The sequence below is a fragment of the Phyllostomus discolor genome, chromosome 6, assembly GCF_004126475.2.
Source record: "Phyllostomus discolor isolate MPI-MPIP mPhyDis1 chromosome 6, mPhyDis1.pri.v3, whole genome shotgun sequence".
Lineage (NCBI taxonomy): Eukaryota > Metazoa > Chordata > Mammalia > Chiroptera > Phyllostomidae > Phyllostomus > Phyllostomus discolor.
The window spans coordinates 109,689,172-109,716,270 of NC_040908.2; the positions used below are offsets into that span (position 1 = coordinate 109,689,172).

At 39.8% G+C, this 27,099-nt stretch overlaps 1 protein-coding gene across 1 annotated transcript in view; it reads right to left on the minus strand.

Annotated features, from left to right (window-relative positions):
* Positions 1–1,066: 1,066 nt before the first annotated feature.
* CCDC81 (coiled-coil domain containing 81) overlaps positions 1,067–27,099 on the minus strand; it is a 36,602-nt gene continuing 10,569 nt past the window's right edge. Inside the window, exons 4-15 of the mRNA XM_028517018.2 lie at positions 23,588–23,844; positions 21,310–21,389; positions 19,603–19,721; positions 17,887–18,010; positions 15,619–15,712; positions 15,063–15,209; positions 14,058–14,162; positions 11,008–11,180; positions 9,758–9,836; positions 9,328–9,548; positions 3,704–3,829; positions 1,067–1,530 (exon numbers count right to left, since the gene is read on the minus strand). Of these exons, the coding sequence (XP_028372819.1) occupies positions 1,389–1,530; positions 3,704–3,829; positions 9,328–9,548; positions 9,758–9,836; positions 11,008–11,180; positions 14,058–14,162; positions 15,063–15,209; positions 15,619–15,712; positions 17,887–18,010; positions 19,603–19,721; positions 21,310–21,389; positions 23,588–23,844 (1,667 nt within the window). The 3' untranslated portion in view covers positions 1,067–1,388. The remainder of the gene's footprint in view (positions 1,531–3,703; positions 3,830–9,327; positions 9,549–9,757; positions 9,837–11,007; positions 11,181–14,057; positions 14,163–15,062; positions 15,210–15,618; positions 15,713–17,886; positions 18,011–19,602; positions 19,722–21,309; positions 21,390–23,587; positions 23,845–27,099) is intronic.

Sequence of the window (27,099 nt, forward strand, 5' to 3'; positions counted from 1 at the left end):
CTGGGTTGCAGGCCAAGTCCCCAGTGTGGGGTGCATGAGAGGCAACCACACATTGATGTTTATCTCCCTCTTTCTCCCTCCCTCCCCCTCTGTCATAAATTAAATAAATAAATATCAATGCACTGCTCTTTCAGTAATTTATTGTATATGAGAGACAAAAAAATACTCCGAGAGTACAGCAGGCATGGACGCATCCTTGGTTGGTGATCACTGAACGTGCGTGGGGTGATCTCCTGAGGACATGGAAGGAAGTAGCAGTGTTGGAAGCTTGGAGGGAAAGGGTCCAGACAATTCCAGTCATCAGCGAGCAAACTTACATAGAAAAAGAGAACATTAGCAACAAAATTTGTCCAATATCAATTTGAGTAAATACCTTCCCCTTAACTGTCTAGAGCTCAAAATATTCCTATTTTGCACTTGTAGTAAGAAAAACAATGTTTCAGAAGTCTCCCCACATATACTTTCGCATTTTCTAAGAAAAATGTGGCAGACAGAAAGCAAATAGTAAAAGGGGCTTCCTAGTTTTTGTATTTCAGAAATCTAAGACTTCACTCTACCTTGTTCATTGTTTTACCTGAGGTGGTTAGGATGGGCAGAGAGAAAAGCTAAAAAGTGAAGATAAAAACTTTGAAAAAAGGTTTTGGTTGCCAACACCCATGCCATCCCTCAAAATCAGTCCTTGAAACAGGAAGAGAGTCCTCTATCCCAGCGCACACAGTTTAAGAACGGTGCAAGTGAAGCCATGAGAGAAGGTGGCAGCGGGCAGGCCAGCCAGACGCCCCTTGCAGTACCACTCACCCCAACAATAAACCTACAATTGTGGTGCAGAAACGGCTGGACAATGGAACGCTAACCAGAAGGTCCAAGGGAATATTGTCCCCTGAGGTCCCAACAATATCCCAGGTGTGTCATCAACCAGAAAACCCAGGAAGCATACTCTGATCACCTGAGGGGAATAGCCTAACCTACCTCTGGGATGTTCACACACACCCAGTCCTCTGGAAAAATCTAGGGCTGGAAGGAGGAGTGGTAAAATTTACCAATATGAATTGTTATACACAGTCAGGCAGGTAGAAGATATTTATTATGACATTATTCATTACAGATGAAGAAAGGTTACAGGTTTTTACACAAAGTCACAGAGGGAGCGGCCGGGCTGGATCAGCAGCACCGCCATGGCCGGAGTGAAGCTGGGTCCCACCTCCAGCTCCCGTGGCAGCAGAATTCTAGGAGGTTGGGAGGAAGGCAGGAGGGGAGCCCTGTCTATGTGATTTCCACAAGCAGTTAAAAGCAAGCTACTCCTGAAAGCACCAACACTGCACGACATATTTTTTCAAACTTTAAAAACAAAAACGTCTGCCAGGAAACGCAGGTCCAAACTTCGGGTTTTACACAAACAACCGGGAGCCGCACAGGTGCTTGTTCACGGGCCACAGGTTGCTGTGGCCTGTGTTGGAGGTGCTGCGCTGGCACTGCCTGCAGCGCCGATACTGCTCACACTGGTCCAGGAGGAAGAGCTTGTTTGAGGCCCTGAGGAGAGGGGAGCAGAAGCAGCCATTAGCAGGTGGTCCCTGCATTCTTGCTGGGAGCTAGCTAGGAAGCCGGTGCAGTGGAAGGGATACAAAAGGAAAGTAACCCCTGCCTCCTGCCCTCCAGGAGCCTACCACCTGCCTGTCATCTCCCACCTGCAGTCTTTCCCCCTCCATGCAGCTACCTGCAGCTCATCCCAGCCTGGCATTTCCTGCTTCCAAACCTCTGACACCTCCTCATTCCCCAGTGAATAAAGGGTTTGGACTCGGTGCTTTCACAGCATGGACCCAGCCCCCCTACCCAGCCACACCCACCGAAAGCCTCAGAGAACACAAAACAGGCTCCAAAGATTCTGTGTTTGCTGCTTTGCCATGTGGATGTGCCTTTTCCTGGCAGGCTCCCGAGAGACCATTTGAGAGGGAGATCAGGCCACCAAAGTGCTGGTTAACAGTTAACACCCCAGCAGACAGTTAAGACTTCAGTAAAAGTCTCAGGAGGCCAGAGGCCTCTGGAGAGTTATGAGAAGGCGAAGGGAATGGAGACAGAGGGAGAGGACAAGGGAGGCTCGAAACAGAGAGGAAGGGATGGAAGTGACCCGTTTTCCACTTCAATAATTTTTCTGATTATGCAGGACAGTGCCTGCTACCCCAGCAAAATTCTACATGGGTGGAATTCTGTAAAAAGCAGCATCAAAGACAGCCTCAAAGTGAGGAAGAACAATCTCAGCAGTAGGTATGGGAAGACCTACCTGGCTCGCCTAGGCAATAGTGTGGAGAATCGTGTGCTAACTGCAGACATCTGAACCTTGTTTTTGCTTTTGCTTTGTTTTCTCTTTAAAACCCACCAATTCCTTCTACCTGTCCACTGCCTGCTGGAGTCCCTGCCCACAACTTGGCCTAGGTCCTCAGGGAACAGATCTGCTCGGCCGTGGCCTTGGAGAAGTTGTGTTATCCTGCCCCACCAGGTTAGATCCTGTGTCCCCTCTCTCCTCAGTCTCCATGTTGGCCAAGCATTCTTCCAAAATCCAGCTAAAACCCTCCTGTCACTAATCTCACTGCCTTTTATCTGCTTTCCACCGACACTGAGAAAATGGCTTGAAATCTCAGACTCCCTTTTCCCATCCACTTCCAAACAACCTAACAATCACACTTCCCCTTCGGAACCTATTTTCCACATCATCCCTTCGGCTCTCCTTGTCACAACATATAGATTCTACCCATTACAAAGACATCCAAAAAAATGCCTTAAAAGAAAATCTAAAAGGAAAGGGAGAGTTACAGATCAAGATCCATTAGAACAAATTTTACCTGTGGTAGAAATTAGTTAATAATTGAAAATTAAAATATTATTTTGGTATATTCAGGTTTTTATAACATTTGATTGCATAGGCTTGGTCTGTTTTTGCAGGTGTTTAACAGTCTAAGAAATCATACCTTACATTTGCAAAGTGTTTTGATTTTTTTGAGTTGTACTTTTTCACCTCCTTATGTGATCCCCCAAGCTCCAGTGTTAGCTAACTCAGGCAAATGTTTACTTTCCCCACCTCACAAATGAGAGAATCTTAGCTGCCTCTCCAAAGTCAGGGTCAGTTTTCAAAGCCATGAGTAGATTCTCTGACTCTAGATTGCAAAAAGACCACTGCAGAGAGGGAACAGGGATATCATAATACACTCCAGGAAGATGTGCTCTGTTGGTTCCATAATGGACGGGTTTCTCACTTTTCCAGTTGCCAATCTTACCAACAACCCCTTGACTCTGCTCTTAAATAAGCATTCTGTAAGCCTTGGATGTGTTCAGATGGAAATTCAGTCTCCCTGTCTCCAACTAGTTATTGCCACAGAGAATTCCCACTCTCCTCCCCCAATGCCTCCCCACCCTCCATAAAAAGGAAAATAAAGCCACCCTATGCAGAGGCAAGATTAGGGCAGAGATGGCAACTATATAAAATACAACGCAATATTCTCCAATCCCATATTCATAACAGACATCAGAGTAGTTTTTCCCACTGAACCCAGAATTCTTTTCTCCACAAAGTTCTCTAGGCAGCCACTAGTAATCCACTGGAGGGGGCACGCAAAGCCAATTTGCCACCCCACGATTAGAGGAAAGTAAACAAGGAGCAGAGGGGAATTTCTTTGTAAACATAGAACTTCTGGATCCAATCAGGTATTACCGCTCGAAAGCCTTCTCCTCCAGGTCCCGTTGCCTCTTCATTTTAGCACTCTGCTCCCAGTCCTCCTGTAAGCTTTGGTTCATTCTGTTCACTCGCTCCAGCTCAGCATTTCTGTCTGCCCAGTGCCTGGGGAGCACAGAAGAGTTGGATTCCATTCACAACACTGGGAAGGGCGTGCATCAACCTTGGGAGCCCCATTCCTTTTATGGTAAATTAAACAAAAACTTTCTGGTTTTGTTTGCTACTCTTTGAAATGTACTAAAAGGCATAACACTATAAAAAGTTTTTTTTTCAAGAAACATAGTGAAACTCCTATCTCTCAAATAATTTATGAGTTTAGGGTCTTTCATCTTCAATCCTGTTTTAAGATAGCAGGATTGAAACCTTTTTTCCAATTAGCAAATTCAGCCTTTAAAGCTATTCATTTCCTTTGAGGCTAATTTAACTGCTCTGAAATACCATCTTAAATGGATTTCAGACATTTTATGTTTTTTTCCCTTTATTCCAATCTCTCAGCTATCAGTAACCAGCCTGCCAGTTGCTATCGGCATCTTCCAAGACAAAGTAGACAGGTGTACAAAGGAGACAAGTGACTAGGCAAAAGAAAATGGAATTGTGAAAATATCTAGTATTGTAAAGAAGGTAAAACAAAAAACGGGGTGTTTGATGAAGGTCACATCTTTAAAGAAGTGGCTGCTGTATAATATCTCTTCAAGGACAATGTTTCAATATTTCCAGTGTTAAGTGCTTCCATTTCTGGTCTCCAAAGGCAAAGTCACTGCTGTTGTGAATCACCCCCGAAACCTGGTTCAAGTTATTTATGTGTGCCTATTTCTCACCCAGCTGAAACCCTTACCATCAGTCCCAACGAAGTCCAGGAGGGACTTCACCCTTTGTGACCCTCAATTTAGCCTGCTCTGAAGGGCTGTGTGTCTCAGGTAGCAACCATCACTAGGGGTCAGGACCCTCCAATAAAAATCAGTAATGTGCTCTGTGCTGGTTCACTTTTCCTAACAGCATGGCCACATTTGCCTCTAACAAGCATCAGTCCAAGCAGTCCTTATAAACATTAAATGAAATAATAACAGAAAGTGCCAATGCCTTTCACATAATGGGAGTTCAATGACTGAATGGTACTTATTTTATATATATATAAATAATATATATATATTATAATATATAATATATATAATATATAATATATTATTATATATAATAAATAATATAAATTATAAATATAATATATTTATAATATATATAAATAATATAAATATAAATAAAATTTATAATTTTATAATATAAATTATAAAATTATATGATATAATAATAATATAAATAATAAATAATAAAAAATATACCTTTTTTCCTTTTCATAGTTTAATTGTAGTAAAAAAACACATAACAAAATTGAGCATCTTACCCACTTCCAAGTGTACAGATATATAGGGCTAAGTATATTGACACTGTTGTACAACCACCGCCAGAACTCTTCTCACCTTATAAAAATGAAACAACACACTCACTGAACACCTCCCCATTTCTCCCTCCTGCTGGCCCCTGGCAACCACAGCTCTACTTTTTTTCCATGAATCTGACTCCTCTAAATACCACATACAAGTGAAATCTTGTCGTGTCTGTCTTTTTGTGACTGGCTTATTTCACTTAGCCCCAGTGTCCTCAAGGTTTATCCATGTTGTAGCATGTGTCAGAACTTCCTTCTTTTTAAAGGCTGAATAATATTCCATTGTGGGTGTATACCACATTCTATTCATCTATTCACCTGTGGTCGAACATTTGAGTGGCTTTCATTGCTCAGCTATTGTGAATAATGCTGATATGAACATGAGTGTGCAAATATCTCTTCAAGATCCTGCTTTCAATTCTTCTGAGTATGCATCCAGAAGTAAAATTACTAAATCATATTGGAATTCTATTCTTAATTTTTTAAGGAACCATCAGACTGTTCTCCATGGTGGCTGTGCCATTTTTAGTTCCCACAACAATGCAACAGGTTCCTATTTTTTCACACCCTTGCCAACACTTATTATTTACTGGTTTCTTTCATAGTAGCCATCCTAATGGTTGGCTACTGTGGGTGTGAGATAGCATGTTTCTCTCTCTCTCTCTCTCTTTCTCTCTGTATCTATATCTATCTACCTCTCTCTCTCTCTCCCCTTGTCTTATTTTTCTTTATTTTTCCCCTTTACATATTTGCATTGTAATGGTTTTGTCTACCACTAAATAGATAATTTTCTTCCTTTCTCATCTTTTGAATAATTTAAAAGAAGTACTTGTTAAATCTTTCATGGTGTGTGTGGTTGTAGGAAAAATCTATAATTGTTCTTGATTTGCATATTCCACAAGGCAATCAAACCACAGATATTATAATTCAAGATAAAGAGTAAAACATTTTATCTTTGCATTTGTAAAAAGTTATTATACAGTTTAGCAAATAGATAAATGTTTTCTTTCATAAAGCCCTAGGAAAAATAAGATAGCCATCTTATATGTATACATTACCCTGATATACATATGTATCTTAAATAGAAGAAGACTTTGTACATCTGCATAAGTGAGTTGCAGGGGAAAACATGAGCAATTTGCTCACTGCTTATTCCATTCAGACCTCCATAGAGTTGACACTCCTAGATAGCTATATGATTAAAATTAAATTTTTAAATAATATAAAACACATATTTTAAATCTCACCTTCTTACCTTGCCATCTTTAGTTACTGGAGTGAAGAATTGCTGTATCTTAGGTTCCCATAAGTTAAGTATTCAATAAAACATGAAATATCTCTTATTTGGGAAAAGCAGAAATATAGTTAAATGCTAAATGACCTCTATTTGAAACAGAACAAATGACATTGGTTGGTGGTTGGGTGAGACTCACTGCAGGCCCTTCACAGAACACGGAAACCGTTTGTTATGGAGCAGCCACCTCAATGCAGTTTTGATTTGCATTTTCCTAATGATTGGTGACGTTGAAAATCTTTTCAGTATGCTTTCTGGCCATTATTATACCATCTTTGAAAAGATGGGCTAAAAAGCCAAATTAATTTAAAGGCCTAGAGAATGAGAAAATGAAGTAGGGTTAGAGGGGAGGCAGCCAGTGTTCTCATGAAACTGCTGGTGGAAGCAGCTGCTGCCCTTTTTAGAAAGCAAACGGTCAGCACCTCGTGATACTTAAAGCCTTCCATATGCTTGACCTAGAAGTCTCATTTTCAGGAATGTATCCAACACAAACCAAACAACAAGTATAGATTTTATATATATATGGTATATATTTAAAATGCTTAATACAAAGATTGTTACAGCAAAATATCTGGAAACAAGTGTTTATTAATAGTGAAAAAGTTAATTTATAGTAATTTACATTATAGATATTATTCTGTTATTAAATTATAAGAATGAATTTCATATATATGCACTGACATAAATATAACTTAATGACACATTATAAGATTAAAGAAAGACTGGGTTGTAATATATAAGAGCTCATAGGCCACATTTTCATTTACAAAAATGGAGGGGAAAATATATGTACATACTGTTTTAATATATTTGTAAGAAATAGGAAAAAGTATAAAAGTTTATATATTAACCTTATACTGGCTACTTAGACAAGGGGATTATTGATCTCCTCTTTAATGTCTATACCAATTGACATTTTAATTAGCATGAGTTGTTATATTTTTAAACAAAAAGAGAAGAGTTTGTTTAAAAAACAATAAAACAAGTAAAAAATACTGTAGCAGGCCTGATTACACAGACTAAGTTATCCTCTCTGAAAGAAAATGGCCTTCTTTTTGTCGTACAAAGACCTAAGAGCACATCTGGAGAAGGACCAGAGTGCAGGGAGTTAGAAAAGATGAGAGAGGTGGGAGAATCTGGAATAACCAGTGAAGGATACAGAAAAGGAAAACAAGGCTCTGACCTGTACAGAAAACAAAGTCTAAACAGCTGTGGTCCTAGAGGTAACCAAATAAAGACCACAGTTCGTATTTGTTCAGAACTTTGCAGTTTCCAAAAATGCTCCCACAACAAAATCTCTTTGAATTCTCATAGTAAATGTAGGTAGGGCAGGGATGATTATCCTTATTTTTCACATGAGGAAAAGAGGGCTCAAAGAACTCCTGTGTGGTTTGGCTCGGGTCATACAGCCTGAAAGTGACAGAGCTTAGTCTCCTAATTCCAAGTTTAGGAGATGAACCAGAGAAGCCAAGCAGAGCAGGCAGCTGCAGTAATCTCTGCAACAAATGCAAAGGGCCTCAGGGACAGGCTATGACAGCATGGGGAAAAGGGGGACAAGAGAAGGCTGTTAGCTGTAAAATGAAGCTATTTACAAAAAGTATTTCATTTAACCCTCAAACTCCCTGGAGATAGATATTAGTGTTATCCCTAATGACTAATAAGGAAGCCCATGGCCACACAGGTGTGTAACATGCCCAATATCCCACTAGTGAAATGGCAGAACCATATCACCTGATCAGAATGGACACTGGAAGGGGTCTTGGAGACTCCAGGTACTCATCTATGAGGGGAAAGACCATGGAGAGGGGAAGGGGGATCCCAGGGAGGAGCTAGGGCAGCCTGGGCAGCAGGGTGGGGTACTTGTGGGGCTCAAGGCAACAGGCCCTTTTTAAGAAATATAAAAATATTTCAATATATTTGAAGATAGTATAGACACACAAATATGTATTGCCCTGGGTAGATGCAAGACTATCCAATTCTGCCTTGACTCTAAAAGCCGTGCATTTAACGACTCTTACCTCTCCCAACTAACAACCCAGCCTCACCGTTGTCACAGTGCACTGCATCTTCAACCTACTGTTCTACTCATGTTTTCACACCTGAGCCTACCTGGCATGGGACATAACAGGTCTTTGCACCATCCCCCTGACCATTTATAAAATTTTAATAAAATAACTTTTTTTTCTCTAAGTACAGCTGCCTTCTAAAAAGAGGAGATTCCTTTGAAGAAAAGCCCCTTTGGAACTCCGGAGCACTTTAATAATTTTATAAAATTCCCATTGGTGGAGTGCCTAATTAGGCCTTTTCGGAAACTAGGTTTCTGGTGTTTGAATTTAAAGGTACTTGCATTCATATGGCATGGAGTCCTCCTCTGCCTACCTGTCAACTTCACCCCCACCCCCAGCTATCCTCAGTACAGCTCACTGCACATGCAGCTCTTTGAAGGAAGGGGGCTTAGTGAAGGTTGAGAAAGGACCCAAGTCTCACACCTGTGTCTACTTGAGTACCACAGCACGCCTGTGGCTCACAATGCATTTCCAAAGGATCGTGCTGGTATGGACAACTCTTTTAAGATATTGTACTGACAAGGGAGGGGAAAATATGAAGAGGTCACTGGAGAGAGAAATGGTATCAAGAGAATTTAAGGTTTTTTTACTTTCATAACTTTTCTTCATAGGGTGAATTATGAGGATGAAACAAGGTGAAGCATATATTAAGCTTAAAACAATATTCTGCACATAGTAACTCCTCAATGTACCCACTATTGTTATTGCTTCTCTGCTGCAATATGAGGACAGAGAGACGAGGGAATAGGGGAGAGAAGGTAGGGAGGAGGTGGAGGAGGAAGAATGGCATGGGGTCTCTTACTCTTTTTGTGTCTTCTGAAGCCTCTGCAGATCCCGCTTTTGGTCGACCAGTTGGTTTAGGATGGCCTTCCTCTTGCGACTGGCAGCTGCCTCCAGCTGGTGCTTCATGTAATTCTGTTCTCGCTCTCGCCTTTCCCTTGCCAGCGCATCCTCATTATTGCCAAAGATGGGCTCAGAAGAGTCTGGCTCAAATAGGGGCAGCTGGGGGAATCTGTTCTTTATCTGAAATAGGGTCATACATAATGTGGGTTACAGTTATACCAGGGAACCAACTATGCACAAGGCTGAGGCACAGTAAAATACCAATACCTAATAGGAAGGAACGGGGGGCTCAAAACCACCAAATGGATAACACATTACAGTATTTATTCGTATTTTTAGAATGCTATTGAAGCAGTGCACAATTTTTAAATTAATAATTGTTCCCTTACCTGCGCATTCAAAGCTCTCTTGTAACACTCTGTTTCTTCCATCTTATCTTGTATATACTTGGCTCTTTGTGCAGCAAGTCTGGCAGTTAAGAGTAAGAGAAGGTGGGGCCAAAGTTTGTTGCTGAGTCTTTAATAATGCAGATTAACATTATCAAACCATGTCTAATAAGTATTAATAGGAACAAAAGCCTTGTAAATAAAAAGTGATATTCTTTCCCGGAGCTTTCACTTTAAGAAAGAAAATAGTTATTCAAATCCACAGGCTAGTGGACAATGTATTGAACACAGGACAGATAGGACAGGAATAAGCAGGTGACCAAGCATACTGTACAAAAGCACTGCTGCCAAGACGGGCAGTCTTCCTTCCTTCGTGCTTTAAAAAAAAATCTAGACAGGAAAGCGGGAGGTGTCTATTCATTTTAGAAAATGACACATCATAACATTCCTCTTAAAGAAAAGGGATCTTTCCTATTATGCATTATGATTCACCTCCAGGGAACCCACTGAGCTGTAAAATGAGTACAATGGGACATATACAGTTCATAGAAATACAACTGTTTGGTCACAGAAACTGGCTTTATTTGTTTAGAAGTCTCTCTCTCACACTGCAGTAGCCTTCTTAATTGCCCTCCTAACCTGGGTAGCAGAGCATGGCCCCTAAGACATGCTTGAACTCTGTGGCCCTGAGCCTGTCCTGTGCCCCCAATGGCCCAAACAGGACCAGGCAGATTCTTTTCCCTGAAACTTTGGAATTGAGACTAACACACATTCATGTTTGAGCTGGAATAAAGATAATTAAGACAATATCATTTAAGGAGCTGTGGGCATGAGCAGAGAGAAAGCTTCTATTTCGTGGTCTTTTAGTCCCCATACATTCCTGCCCTCAGATTCCACAGGACATCCCTATATACTCATCATAAAACCTCAGATTTGCCTTGAGATCGATGGGAATCGCTAGGAATGATGCCCTGCTCAAGACAAGTCCCTTCCAGCATTGGTGATCAGGAAACAACACAAAATGAGAATCTCTAATGAAAGCAATTGTAGATTGGCAATCATTACTGTAATGATAATTATAATGGGTTTTTCACTTTTCTAATGAAATCTTATGCTGTGGTGCTGGTTGCTAGCTGGGTTAGTTTGCTCAGCTGGTTACAGGTGTGGGAAACTACCAATGCTGATTCAATCCCACATGAAAAGCTTCACATGAAAATTCCAATCCCGTTTTCCTGGTGTCTAGCTAGACTCACTCCTCTGTGAGCTGCACTTGTTCTAGGCGTTCCATCAACTCTTTGTTTTCTCTTTGGTTTAGTTCCTTTTTCCGTCTACTCTCCATTTGTTTCAGGAGGCTTTGGAGATATTCCTCTTGCCTTAAAGCCTTAATCTCAGGACTGAGTGGCCGTTTATCAAATAGGAAGGATTTCTAGAATGAAAGATAAGCAATTTATTTATTGTAGAATACCAAAAAGCAACAAAGAATAAAGGTAATCATTCAGAAGACCAAAATCATCAGCAAGTATTTATGAATTTATAATATTTGTAAATCTTCAACACAGTGACCAGCTAGTATCGAGGTAACCCACAGAATACTACGGACACGCTCAAGATTAAACCCGAGCAGAACTGACGAGAGCCCACTCTCTGAGAGAGAGGTGAGGGAGGACTTCATGGAGGAGGCCCTGAGTGAGTACACACAATACACAGGCGGAAGGAAGAAGGGATTCTGAGTGAGTGCAAAGCATGAGCAAGGACAGAGAAGAGGTGGGGAGAGGGAGAACTGAACACTCACCCTGGACCTGGCCATTCTAGACACCGATGATTCAGCAGTGGCCAAGCAGAGACAGCCTTGCTGTCACTGAGCTGCACTCTGGTGCAGGAGACAGACAGTGAACAAGTAAACAATACATCAATAATCCAAGGAAGTGATGACTGCCATGCAGCCCTTATCAGAGCAAGTGACTGGGTGGGAGTATGGTTAAATTGGTTGGTTATTAGGGAAAGCTTTTCGGTGGAAATGACTGAATCACCACCATTGCAAATATCAGGAGACGTGTGTCCCATACAGTAGAAAAAGCAAATGCAAAGACACTGGATGAAAGTAAGCTAGGCGTGTTTTAATGAGCAGACGGAAGTGGCTGAGGCATAGTGGGCATGGGGAAAGTAGAAGTAGAGGAGCCCAAAGAGGGGCCATATCATGCAGGACCAAATAGGTCAAGGTAAGGTTAAATTTTATTTTAATTCAGTGGGAGGCCATTAGATAAATTTTGGTTAGTCATCATGAAAGGCTGCTGTGTGGAAAATAGGCTGTAGAAGGACAAGAAGGCTAACAGCAAGCCTAATTAGGGAGGGTATTGCAGAAGTTCAGCCTTATAATGTGGCTGGGACTAGGATGGTAATGTTGAAGATGAAGAGATGTTAGATACATTGTGAGTAAAGGCAACCAGGCTTGCAGAAGGCTGGATATGGGGGAAGAGGAAAAGGAATCCGGAATCAAGTGGGTGCAACTCTTCACCTGGTGATGCCACTTACTAAAATGGGAAAGCAGACAGAACAGGTTGGGGAACAGGTCTGTTTTGGTCGTTTTCTATTTAAAATGTCTACAGATGTATCAACAAGGAAACACTAAGTGAGCAGTATTAAATATAACCTGGAACTTGTATATAAGAGGAAAGAGAGATCATGCCTCAACCTCAAAAGCACAGCACTCTCTCTATTCCTTTCCTTCCCTGCAGCCCCTGCCTGGTAATTTCCTCTTCCATTCAAGTCTTTTCCTAACTTCCATATACCAGAAGGTCTTTCCAGATCTCCGGTCTGGGTTAAGTAACTCTCCTCTCTACTCACGTAGTGCTATATGCAAAGGCTTGCCATAGCACTTAGTATACCACACTCTTGCCTCATTAAATCTGCACCCCACCCCACTATCTTCTCTAGACCTCTTCAGAAAGGAGAATTGTCTTATTTATCTTTGTATTCCTAGCCCCTAGTACAGTGGTAAGCACATGGAAAGTCAGTAATAAATGTTAGATGATGACTAAAGAAAATATATTGTGTTAGATTTATGTCCAGAATGTCAAGCTACCACCTTAGGCAGCGGGTGAAAGGAGAAATTCAGGCAGAAGTAAAGGCAGGCCCATAATGATTGAAAATATTACATCAATGACAAAGCAAGTGGCTCACCTCCATCTGAAGTTTCATTTCTCAAACTTGAATGCTCCCACAGATCACCTAAGTATCTTATTCAAATGTGCATTCCCATTCCAGAGGTCTGTGGTGGGACCCTAGATTCTGCATTTCTGGCAAGCTCCCAGGTGACACTGGTTATTTATTTAGATCACCTGTTCCTGGGGCAGGACTTCAGTACACTGTCCCCTGCCACCTACCCCAGCTCCTGGTTGAGAATTTCTATCAATAGCGATCACCATAGTGACTGATAGGAACTATATCATGAATGTGAGTAGTGCAGAGGCTGACACTGGACCACTCCTGCCCTAGAAGGAAGAAGGGAGCTTCAACCTCGCACAACCCCCTTTTCACCTCTGCCCGTTAAAAACCGGCACAATCTGCAATGCGGGGTGAAAGGAAAAGGGGCCATGTACTGAACCTGATGAGCTCAGAGGAACCATGTCATGGCCTGACAAACTCAGTGACCAAACGTAACCACACAGGGTGGTCTGATCACAAACTCCTAACGAGGCAGGTCAGAGAGGTAGTCAGGATCCAGACTGATTGCGTCCTTAGCAAAGGTCAACCTTCACCTTAAGGGAGCTCTGTCCATTGTTCTTATGCACCTAGGATAGCACACCTTTAAATTTTCAGAGTAATTTTCTTTCCTTACCCCTTGAAAGTACAAGCACTGGTACCGGAGCATAAAACCATTAAATCCTGCAGTGTCGTCTTGCTCCCCGCCTACCATCTGTATGTACTGTCAGTGTTAACTACCTTGTACCAATGTAAAAGAAGCTTGCGTTTCTCCATTTTGCTTTTTAACTAGTCCTAGAGATTTCCCCACTATGCTTTCTCGCACCTCCTTAATCTACCACCAATGGCTTTTATATAATCTTCCTTATGTTCTCTCCTTTGATTCTAATTTATAAAATAAACTGTGAAATTGCCCTTCTCCAAAGCATTTTCTCAGTCTTTTCTGATTTTGTTCCTAGGCATGTCCTCACAATTTTGGCTCTAATAAACTCTTACAAAACTTTTCTATAAGCTGGACATTCTTTTGTTGACAACAGAGAGTGGACCCAAAATTCACAGGTGGGGCAAGTATTCACAACAGAAATTCTGAAAAGACCCTTACATAAAAGTCAGGTTTCTCATTCTTGTGGATTCTCATAGCTTCAGCAACTCCAAGGTTATAGGCAGCGTTTTTTTGATTCTGTTCTCTATTAGCCAGACTTCTCAACTTTAGGGCACAAAAAAATTATAACACATTAGAATACAATCTTTAAAAAATTTAATTCTAATACGTTAAAATAATCCAACCAAAGTAAAATCTATGATGTCTTCATAGATTTACAAAAGTGGGTTGGGAAAGGCTTTTTATTTCCAGTACTTGGGCTTCAGGCAACACCCCTACAGGGACCACAGGGATAATGGAAGATTTCCTAAGTGGTTACCTGACATCACAAACACAGGAAAGAGCAATAGTATCAATTATTAGGAACCACAGACCAATTATTGGTAGCGCAAATGCAAAGGTGCCAGCCTGTCTTTGCTTCTTGGCATAGGCCGTGAATATGAAGAAAAAAGCCATGAACCAGTACTATATTTTACCAAAAATCAAAAAATAAAGCCATATAAATTCAGGAATTCTACACCTTTAAAACTCAATCCTTAGCTTACTTAAATATTCATCTCAGTATTGTTTATTATTAATAAATTCAAGTTTTAGTCCTATAGTAGTACATAAGTGATTAAATATGTTACCATATAGTATGGTACCACATATGTTACCATATGTTACCATACCTATGCCTATAGGATAGAACTTTCTTTTTAAGATTTTATTTATTTTTACAGAGAGGAGAAAGGAGGGAGAAAGAGAGGAAGAAAAATACTGATTTGTAAGAGAAACATTGATGTACAAGAGAAACATCAATCTCACACCCCCAACTGGGGACCTGACCTGCAACCCAGGCACGTGCCCTGACTGGGAATGGAACCAGCAACCTTTTGGTTTGTGGGACAAGGCCCAGCCCACTGAGCCACACTATTCAGGGCTGAGAGAGCATTTTAAATGGCATTTTATAATTATGTTCTACTGTCCATTGCTAAGTACTCTTTAATTAAGGTGTTGAATTGCCTGATGTTTGAAGAAAGTCTCTTGATCTTTCCACATTTGATATTGTTGTATGAGTCGCTCATCTTCCATGTCTTTCTTCTTCCTCTCCTCATTGTAGTACAATGGGAAATTTCGTTGTGCTCGTTGCAAACACACATAACACATCTCCTACAATACCAAATTTTAGGACAGATTAAGTTTTACCTTTTACTTTTTTACTTTCACAAGCTCTCCAAAGGTTGGATATATCAAAAAAGACGATGTTATAAAAGGATACATTAATGATAACTAGCAAGATGAGATTTGCAGAGTGAGTCCCACAAATATGCACCAGGATTTACTGAATTTTCATTTGATCAGAAGTATCTATAGCAACTAAAAATTAGTAAGAGATTTCCCACCCCTGTTTCTGTTAACAAGTCGATTTTGACTAGTAGATAGATTTATCACAGTCCAATTTCAGGCCCTGAATGCTGGAGCCATAGCCTTATATTAAAGAGATTCTCAGCACTCTCCCTGAGAAACAGAGGTCAGAGGAAGATTCTGGTGAAGTTTTGTTTGTTTGAAGACACTGTACCTGTCCTGCCCTATTGTGATCCTGGCAAGTAGTGGCTGGAGAAATTGTAGCTTTCATTTCATTGCCATTTTTCAGACACCTTGAAGGAGATAAGCTATAAAAACAATGCAACATTAATTAACATTTAATACAATGTGACATCTAGAGCAATGATAATTTTAGAGCAAGTGTAAATATAAAAGAATATGTTGGTGGTTTTCTTCAAAGCATCTATATGTATAGAAATTAAGAGCCTATGTTTTGTGTCAGATAAGCGTGGGTTTGACAAGATTTTTTGCTTACAGGCTGACTGGCATTACACAAGCTGGGTAGTTTTGCAAAGTCTCACTTACCAATTCTGGGAAATGGGGGTAAAACTTATTCGTTCTACAACAATTTATTGAGTGTTTACTATGTACATTGTGCTCAACATGGGAGATACAGTGAAGAAAAAAAACACACACACATAAAAAGTCCCTGTCCTCCTGGAATTAACTTTCTGATGGGGATGGACAGACAGCCAATAAACAAGAAAAATAAGTGAACTACATAGTATTTTCAATGGTGATAAGCGCCACGCAGTGCTGGAGGAATGGCATCCTAGGCAGAGTGAATGAGTGCTAAGTACTTGAAGTGGGAGCATGCCTGTGTTCAGTGTGACCAGGGGAGGCCAGAGATGAGGCAGGATCTTGCAGGCCATAAAAATGCCTTTGGCTTTTGCCCCAGGTGAGAATGGGAAGTGACTGAGGGTAAAATGTCCAGTATTAGCAAAGCTGTAGGGGAGGGAGCCATCCTCATATTATTGCTTCTAAGAAGGTAATTTGGCACAGCTTTATTGAGGAAGATTGGTAATGTGCAGCAAAGGCATACAAAAATGGTCTTGTCCCTTATCTCTGAAATTTCACTTTAAAGTTTTTATCCTATACAATATTCAGGTGTGCACACAGAATTGTGTGTAATTATATTTATTACGACATTATTTTAAAAACTAAAACTCATCTAAATATCCAATAGGAGAGTGGTTAAACAAAAGGTTTAACTAATGAAATGATGTTCTGGAACAGTGAAAACCATGAGGAGCTTAACCTCTTATTGCTAAGTGTAACAAAGGTTCAGGTGATCTCAGTTTTATTTAAAATGGGTGTTTATGTTACAAATATAAATCTATTTATATGTTGTATATGCATTGAAATGGAGAATATACACAGTAATATTAACAAAGATTCCTCTATTTAGTGAGATCATGGGTCATTTTTTATATCGCTCTCTTTTCTCATTGTTTTCAAACTTTCTTTGATAAACATGTATCACTTTAGTAATCAGCACAAAAAACATTTTTGGTCAACTTCTATAGGAAACCTTCACTGACAATCCCTAAGGATTACTTTCCCCCCCCTTGAGCCCCTTTTGTTGCCTCCATCATATACATTATTGCTTTAGCGTCAGTCCCCTACAGGATGATAAATATCATTAGAGTAGATTTATATGTCTTTTATATGTCTTATAGCTCTGTGTAGTCCATATCTATAAAGTGCCTGGCACACGGTGGTGCTCAGTGTTTGTTAGATTGAACTAAATTACAAAGTACTAGGCATTAAACTCTCAATTATATTTCATAACAGTGAGATCTAAAACAAACATGCTTAGGGTTTACACAAGACTTAGTAATCCAGAGAATATATAAATTGCACACATGATAGCTGATGCATTGTGACACATAATAAATTGAAAGCTGACAGCACAGTAAAAGGTACATAAAGCCACTCAATAAATACTTAAGTATAGTTGACGGACTTAAAGTCTTAAAAAGTATCCTACTCAAAGGGAGAAAGAGAACATAGAAATTTTTGACATTATAAGAAAAAGACACAGCTATCATAAGTTGCAATGTATTCACAGAACATTTCGTGAGTCCAGCCATGTATGGCAAAACTGCTTTCTGATTTGATCTAAACATGAAACTGTGTCACATCATGATATCCAAGCCCTTAGAAAATAACAAGGGAAAATTTTCCAAATCCACAAGGAAAACCTCCCTCCTCTATGCCACTTGGTTTCCACCTGTGCCATAACATTCAACCTATTACATTTATTGTTTTATGTATTTCTGTCTTTCCCACTGGATTATTAACTCTTATTATGTCTATCATTCCCACCACCTAGTACATAGAATGTACTCAAGAATACCAGATGAAGGAATGAATAAACATGTACTTAAATTCTCTGAATCAAGAAATAACTCAAAAATGTAGTTAGTAAAGTGTAACAGAAAAAGTACCAACACATCACCTTTCTGGGTTCACACTCTTCTGCTGTCTCCCACTCTGCTCAAATTTGTTCGGCAAGTTGGCGCCTCTCACTTTGCCAGGGGAGGCAGCTTTTCTATCTGGAAGTTTCTTGGGTGATAAGATCTCTGTAGGATGATTAAAAGTGAGTTTCCTTTCAACTTTAAATAGGTATTTTGTACTTAACACAGATTTTTAAACTCATAATTTTACCAGGGAGAATTTTCACATAAGATACACTTTCTTATCTTTAACTTATTGTCCTTCACCCTAGTAGTGGTTTAAAAATGCAGAATGGGGCAAAAGTAGGTTTACAGTTGTGAATAACAAAACACAGAGTTTATTCTTTCATTATCATTAATTATTGTATTATTTTCCTTAAGAACAACTGTAAACCTACTTTTACCCCAACCTTTGTGTGTTTTTGCTGTATAGTAATTACCTGCAAAGCACAGACAGGGCACTTTAGAAAATACTAAGGGTCAAGTCTTCACCTTTAAAGATCTTTCAGTAGATATAGTTGGAGACAAAAAAATAAGATATGAACAAAGGACATGAGAACTTTCACTTGTGGAGATCTCACTGCATGCCAACAGTGCTAAATACTTTACATGCATTGCCTAAATAACAACTCAGGACAATAATGCATAATGTTTACATACCAAACAAGTAGCGTAGCATTTAAGGGTCTGATGTGTTCAGGGAAGAGAGGAGCTACTTCAGAATCCAGCGATGAAAGAAGTGCTCAGGGAGGAAAAGGGTCATGAAAAGATGCAAAGAGGTGAGTAGGGCTGGGACAGACTATAAGGAAAGGAAGGGCACTCCAGGCAAAGGAAAAAAGTGAACAAAAGCATGAGATCAGGGAAGGGGAAAGCATGTTAGAAGAACATGAATAGACAATTTTACTCAAAGGAGTCTATAGGGAACTAATGACAGATGAGGCCAAGGAAATGAAAGCATGTGACTCTCAGGCCAAAAGTGCATATGTAACACTGTAGGCCAAGTTACAAAACCACCGTCTGCAAACCAATGTCCACTCATTGATGAGTTTTGTTTGGTCCAATCAGCCTTTCTGGCTCAAGGTCAATTAGTTGTCAACATTTAAAATCAATAGATTCTAGGATCTCTGCTTCTCTTGACAAATCAGAAAAATTGGCTCACATTTTCACAAATCAACAATCTGATCAAAGAAGTCTTCAACCGGTAGCCTGGCAACCCCTGCAATGGATCCCTAGGACCCTTTTGAAGTGTCTTTGAAGTTCTAGTTTTTTTCACATGCTTCATCCAAGACAACGAATCACAACAGATGCGATGAAAACACAGATATGAGAGTCCACTACCTTCTATTAAGCCAGATATCAAAGATGTAAGATTACTACTCTTCATTTTTCATAAAGATGATTATTTATGCTAACATGTCTCCCTATCACATTATGCCCAACCCATTTTACACATTTATGTTACCTGCCTGGACCCTGGAAGCATCTGAGTTTTGAGCCTTTTAAGCAGTGGGGAGGCAGCAAAGAGATCACAGTCTAGGAGCCTGAGAGTCATAAAGTGGTTAAGGTAAGATACAGACTCTAGGAATAGGAGATGTTTGAGCGAAGAATGTATGATTACTCATGAATCTAACTTTATTTACTTTGGGCATAAGAGTTCCTAAGCAATATGGCTAGGCTCACTGAGCAGTCGAGAGTGACAGATTACACCATTGGCATACCTCTGACACCTTCTTTGTCTGTCCCGTCTTTTAACTTGCACTTCCTTGGTTTATTCTTCCCACCTTCTTCTACAATGGTCTCCATAGGTGGTTTGCTCTCCATCTCCTTAAGCTCAATCCTAGGAATGAACCAAGGTATTTGTCCATCTGTGCCTGAATAGGTGACTGTGAACTCTCAGTTCTGACAAACAACCCACTTAGCTTGCTGAGTCTGAAATAAGCCCACTTCTCTCAAGGGGGTGAGTGTTTTGGTTTGCTGAATACGAATCACCAACTCACTCACTCCCTTTGAGGCTAAGTCTGGGAGCTGACCAAAACCTTCCCCCTCTACACTGAGGGCTCAAAAGCAGTTCCTATATAAATTGCTTTGAAGGCCTGGACTTAAGAGTTTGATTTTAGTTTCAGTTTGAATCTGCCTGTCCTTATCAGTTCTGTAACCAGATGCCATAGGGATGGTACAGTAAAACATGGTTGTTGGGTAGCTTAAAGGCAAGGATTCATAGCCTGATAGGCAGCGTGTGACCAGAAATAACCATTACACCCCTCCTTCCTCCTTCTCCCCACTTCTCCATCCTTTCTCCAGGCAAAACTGAGGGGCTTGCAGAGGCCCAGGGGGAGAAGGGGTCTGTTTAGTCTGTGTGTGTAATTTAGGTTTTCTTTGGTCTCCGGTATGGAGTGTTGGGTTAACGTTTGGGGGCGAGGGAGCTTCCAGTACATTCAGGGGCCAAGCTTCAAATCAATAAAACACTTACAACTTTTTTCAGTATTTGAGTCCTTGTGTCCATTTCTAGGATTTCTAATTTTCCTTGACTCACTGTAATTATTTCCCTCCTGGAGTATAATCCAAAACACATTCAAGGGGACAACCAAATTTGCCTCCAAAAATATAATCATAAAATTATTTTGGATCCATTGATTTATTTTTAATGAGGAGGGAGACATGGTGCAATGGAGAGAACACGGGGAAGGTCAGGAGCCAGGGCTTGCTTTCTGGCCTGGCCACTAATCAGCTGTGTGGCCATTTCATCTGCAACATGAGGGGTTTGACTAATCTCTGAGGCCTGTTCAGGCCCTCACATGGATTTTGCTGAGGAATGTGTCTTACAGGCCTGCCAAGAGGAAGCTGCTCCAACCCAACAAACATAAGATGTCATAGCCTCAAAACAAAATGAGAAAATAATATTCCACGAAGTTGACTGTTATTCTCTAAACTTCCTCCACCTGAAATGCACAATAGTTAATGGCACAGAAATTAAGAACATGATTAAGAACACACAATGAGTGAGTGTTGGCCAAAATGGAAATAAAACCCAAGTCTCCTGACTCTTAGTCCAGTGTTAATATTTCACCACGTTGCTGTATTTGTTTAAAAAATTAAAATTATAATTAACTTTCTATCTCTATAAAATGGATCAAATTATAATACATATATGAAATGGTTATAGTGAAGATTAAGTACAATAATATTTAGAAAGCACTTAATAGTACCTAACTTCATAGATGATAACTAGTAGTATTATTCATTATCATTATTATAATCAGTCAGCATCAACCACCAGTAACACCCACCCCCACTGCACCCTTGGGGTAAGGCTATTTACTAAAAAGACCATGAGCTACAAAAGGTTGAGAAACACTGCCCAATGAGATAAACAGAGCAGCAAGGGTTGCTGGTACCTGGAGGAGACTATTGACCAAAACACTGACCTTGGAAATGCAAGCACATTGTTAGTCTGCTCCTTGAAGTTCTCTGTGCTAGATAACACGGAGTCCACTGTGCCAGGCCTCTGAGGGACAGAGACAGAGAAGGATGATACCCGAGTTGTGGTCCAGGACACAGATAAATCAAAGCTACAGGGTATCTCAGAGCAAGGCCACTAAGGTCATCTTTATTATTTTTATTTAGAGCTTAAAGTTTAGAGCTTAAAATCCAATGAGGCATGATCTCAGTTATCAAAATAGTCACCCTGGGCAGTCACATAACAATTGCTGCTTTTCCTCAAACCATTCCCTCTTTGGAAATTGCCTTCAGAGTTTGATACATCTTTAAGAGGATAGCCAACCTATTGAAACTATCAGGAAAATGAGCAAAATGATGAATCCACTCTTTACCCAAAGAACTCTAAAATTGGGCTTTGGATTTGAAAAGAAGGGCTTGGATCCAGGTGGACTCATGTTCAAATCCCCACACTGCTAACAGCTAGGGTCTAATAATAATAATAATAGGGGATAATAATAGGGTCCAATTTATAGGATTTTTATGAGATACTCTATGGAAGCAGCCAGCACATAGTAAGCACTCAAAAATAGCAGTTATTATAATTATCATTATATTATAAAATAATCACACTATTACATTATACTAAAATGGAATAATATATAAAATTAGCTTTTATAGACTAATGATATAACTCCCAAAAGGCTTTGAAGGGAATTCCTAGAACAAGGTTTTAAAACTGTTGTGCACAAAAGCAGCTGAAATAAGCAGACAGCTTCCCAGTGGAAGTACTCTGCAGGTCAGCACTCGGGTTAAACAACAGGACATGATTGGGGGAAAAAGACAGCCACTCTCAACACTTCACAGCAGCTTCCCAAAACATGTTTTAGTGATGTTACCAAGTGCTGGGTTAACCTCAAGTCCCATGATTAAATACATTCAGTCAGTTCAAGTAGCATCTTTGCAGCCATACTTCTCACACCCCTCAACATGCCTGGCCCATGAGGGTGATGCGGGCAGCCAGCTCCCCATCTGCTTTCACCTCCAACCCCAACTTTCAGAGAATGTCTCTCAGAACTAGTTCTTTTAGGAAATGCCCCTTTAAAATTACTCTTAAAGTGCAGCAGGCCAATTAAAACATCATCCTCTCTTAAACACATCTCAAAGCTACAAAGTTCTATAGAATCCCTGAAGGTTAGAGAGGGGTCAGTGCTTTGGCCTTGCCTCTGATATTGCAGGTCTTGCCTTGCATTTTTATGGAAAAGAGAGGGTTATAGCTGTGTGTGTCTCCACTTGCCACACACAGGCTTGGCATCCCTCTTATCAAGCCTGTACGAAGCCAGATTGTGGAGAAAACACTGCAGTCCCATTATGTCCAACTCCAGCTCCTAAATATGTGCCATGAAAGGAGCAGTTAGAGGGTAGATTTTAAACCATATCTATAGCCTTTTGTTTTATCGATTTTTTCATTTCAAAGTCGGGCTTTTGCTCTAGGGGGACACAGGATTACTTATCATTTGTGATAATCCAATTCATTCACACCAACTCTGTTAGTTCCCAAAGGTGCAAAGAAAGCACACTATTCAATTATTCCTGTTGATTGACTATTTCATTGACTCTTTAAACTGTATTTACAACTTAACATGAAGGCTGCACTAGCTACTTGATGGTTAACAATGATGGGTCAATTATAAAATTTTTTTCACCAACATGGCAAATTAAAAGCTAAAGATCCATCTCCAAGACTTGAATACAATTTTATTGTGGACTTCATTAAAATAAAATAGTATAACCAGAAAAAAAGAGTGGTTAAAAACTCTGGGCTTGAACTTCAGTTTCACCGCTTCTCAGCACCCTTCCTTCAGGTTTCCCAAGAGACCTTGCTGAGCTCCTGTTTTTCTTATTTGAAAGTCAGGATGATGATAAATGCTTGCTTTATTTTCATTTGAGTTTTGAGACTCAAATGAAATAATATATGTGGAATAACTTTTTAAGCTTGTAAGGTACTATAAAATGTTCACAGTTATAACAGTTTCTATTACAACTTACGTTTTTCTGTTGTATTGACTCAAAACTTATTTTAAAGTTCATTTTCCTTTCTAAACGTTTTGACCAAGAGTTACCATCTGTACATAAGCACTTATTTGCACTTGGGGTAACTGCCATTTAAAATTTGTCAACCTGAATTTTCCTTAATAAAGACACACTTACAGACGATTCAGAGCTCTAATGGGGAGAGGGGTTAGGAGAAGAAAAACAGTCATTTACATTTGCTAGGGCTTTTGCCAAAGCCCCACTTCCATCTATCTTGAAAAGGAAGTCCTTCAAAAATCTCATCTTCACCCTGCCATCTCTGATCACAAGGACTCCGATTCCTTTGAATATAAACTCCACATTTTTTTTTATGGAAATGGATCGTGATAAAAAAAGCAGTGTCTCCTTCACACATCCTTCTACCGTATCCCTGTTAAATGAACCCTCCAGGGATATCATGGCAAAATTAAGCGGAACAACTGGGATATCACCTAGAGGAGAAAAAGACAGTGAGATGGGGGGAGAGAAATGGGAATTACAACAAATCACATCCACTTACAAATGCTCATGTGATTCTCAATACTCAAAAATAGAATTGTCAATATGAAGCCTTTTGTTGTACCCAATGTAACCGACAACTGATTATCAATAGATATTAATCAGTACAGTTTTCATAAAAATGTAGTGTTTTTTGCTAAAAATAAGAACAATTGATTTTCTAAACTATACTCAGTATATTTGAGTATGTTTGAGTATACTTAGTATGTTTCTCTTGGATACATTGTACTGAGGTGGCCAAAAACTCCGTTACATTTTTTCCATAAAATAAAAGACACATTTTCATTTTCACTAATATCTTTATTGATTTAGATGTTTTGAGTATGTTGGCTATCTCCCATATGGTAGAATGTTGATTGTTCTCAATTAATGTCTCGATTTGATCGCTATCAACTTCAACTTGTCCACCTCCCCATGTAACATTGTCTAGCAAGAAATCTCCAGCATGAAACTTCACAAACCACTTTTGACATATTCAGTCAGTCACAGCACCTTCCCCACACACTGCACAGATCTTTTTTTGCATTTCAGTTGCATTTTTACCTTTCTGGAAATAATAAAACATAATATGCCAAAAATGTCACATATTTCTTCCATCTTTAATATTTAAATGGCTGCACAAAAACTCACCAATTTTGCCCTGGATGGCATAGCTCAGTGGATTGAGCGCGGGCTGCAAACCAAAGTGTCGCAGGTTCGATTCCCAATCAGGGTACATGCCTGGGTTGCAGGCCATGACCCCCAGCAACCGCACATTGATGTTTCTCTCTCTCTCTCTCTCTCTAACTCTCCCTCCTTTCCCTCTCTAAAAATAAATAATAAAATCTTTAAAAAAAAACAAAAACAAAAAAACTCACCAATTTTGATGTTTCTTCAAGTGCATGCTGATATGGCAGCTGTCAAAATACAATCTAACAAAATTGTTCTGAATGAAGCTAAATACAACTAAGCAGTACTAGAGCCATCTTATGGAAAAAACACAATGAACTTTTTGGCCAACCCAGTAAGAAATGCTTCTCTTCACCAGAGGGTTTTCTGAAATTTTCAGCCCCCTTATATCTTAGGACATGCCACCACAATTTTTGTCTCCCTTTTCCAGTTATCATACAATTTTCAAATGATTACAAATATCTACAAACACTAAGTGTTTTGAAAAGATAGTCATCTTCACTAGAAGTTACCTTTCAAATGAAATTGGATCTTATCAGAGGATAACCTGCAGAAAGCTTTTCGTCTCTAATGAGTCCAAAAATGCCATTGCAAAGGAATATGAGCATATCTGGCTTGAAGGAAGCGAAGGGTCTACTCAGGTAGAACAGTTATAGAGCTATGCAAGGTCCACAAGTCAAAAAAGGGGTAAATAGCAAGATCAACATGATAAGTCCAAACGGAGGCAGTAAACAAGGCCCCCTGATAAAGGGACAAGATCACATTCTAAACAATCATTCAGCAAGCATTAATGTCCAATGTGCTGGATAATGACGATTAACAACTCTGTAAGACACATGTTTCCCTCTACTGGTCCACTGGCCCCTGCACAGCTCATGGTGATTCTATACCATCTCTCTCCATTTCATTTTTAAAAATAAATTCCTTAAAAGAGAAAGCTATATTATCTGCCTCTAGATTCTCTGCTCCCATTTACCCAATGCCTCTCTGCAATCTGCCTCCTGGAGTACTTGTCTAGGGGGCGGGCGGGGGCGGAGGCGGTGGGCACTGTCATCTCATGATGAACACACCAATGGATCCGCCGTGAATCTCACTGTCATGCCCTCACTTCAATTCCTGTTAACTGTGGTCTCTCTTCTCCAGTGTCTATAGTGCCTCTCTTGATTCTCCTTTTTCTTCTCCTTGGTCTCCTTTGCTGGCTCCCTTCCTCTTCCATTCCTTATAAGATGGTGGTTTGCTTATTTTGCAGGATTTTGTCCTTTTCTTTCTCCTTTAAATTCTCTCATGGGTAAACTTATCCAAATCTTGATCTCTAGTCTCCACCCTTTTCCTGAGCTCTGGAATCATTTCTACCTAAATAACTGTATAGAAATCTCAAATTGCCCAAAAGCAAACTCATTACTATATTTGCCACCAATACCTGCCTTTCCCCTTTCATTCCCTATGGCAGTTAATGGCATGAGTTTTCATCTATTCTCCAAGAAACCTGAGTCATCCTAAATACCTTCCTTCCTCTTGCTACCCAATACTTTGATTGGCAACCGAACCCCATCAGTTCTACATCTGAAATGTCTTGTGAGTAGGTTCCTTCATCTTCCCTGTGAGTGCCGCTGCCTTCATCAGGCTTGTACCATGTTGTACCAAACTCCTGTAATTTTAAGAGTTATCTTCCTAAATTAAAAACTGGACCAATACAGGTAACCCCCTGCCCAAAAACTGTCAGTGCCTCCTCAGTGCCTACAGGATGAATTCCAAAGCCTTTATCACACCACTTAAGGCCTCTACCAACCATTTTTGTTTTACCTCCCTCCACTTGCCTGCATGATCATATGCCCTGGACATAACAGACATCCTTGAAAGCCTTCACTTTCACCTGAATAAGGACTTTGGAATTGTCCATACTGTTCCTGAACTATCTCCCCCAGCTTCTCTATCAGCAAAGTCCTGTCATCCTTTAAGACCTCCTCACAGATCATCATCCCAAACCTCCCCAAGCAGGCTTAGGCAGTCCTAGCCTTGGATCCAGTTCTGATCAAAGCTGCTCTTATAGCACTTAACCATTTGGTATCATTTGCTTATATATCTATCTCCCATGCTAGATTCTGAGTTATTCAAAGCACAGACTATGTCAGTAATGTTTGATTAGAAACCTAGTTAATTAATGATGAAGAATCATAACCCCAAAGCTAAACTGTGGATACAACTTTTTGTGAACTAATTCGGTCATACATATTTAATTCTGAAATTTCCTCAACCTTGTGAAAAAAATTATTATAGCTCTCCACTACTTTTTTGAACTACATTGCAAGATACAAGACCAAAAATAAGCTCTACTTTTAAGGCACAAATATTTTTGCCAAAAAATAGGCTTATATTTATTTCATATTATAGATTTTTGATGAATTAGGATATTTCTTCTGTCATAAAACTATAAGCAAAAATGGCTGAAAAGTCCATCAAACACATTGTACTAATACATGTATAATGAATTCTAAGTATAGTTTGTATTTTTTTTCAAT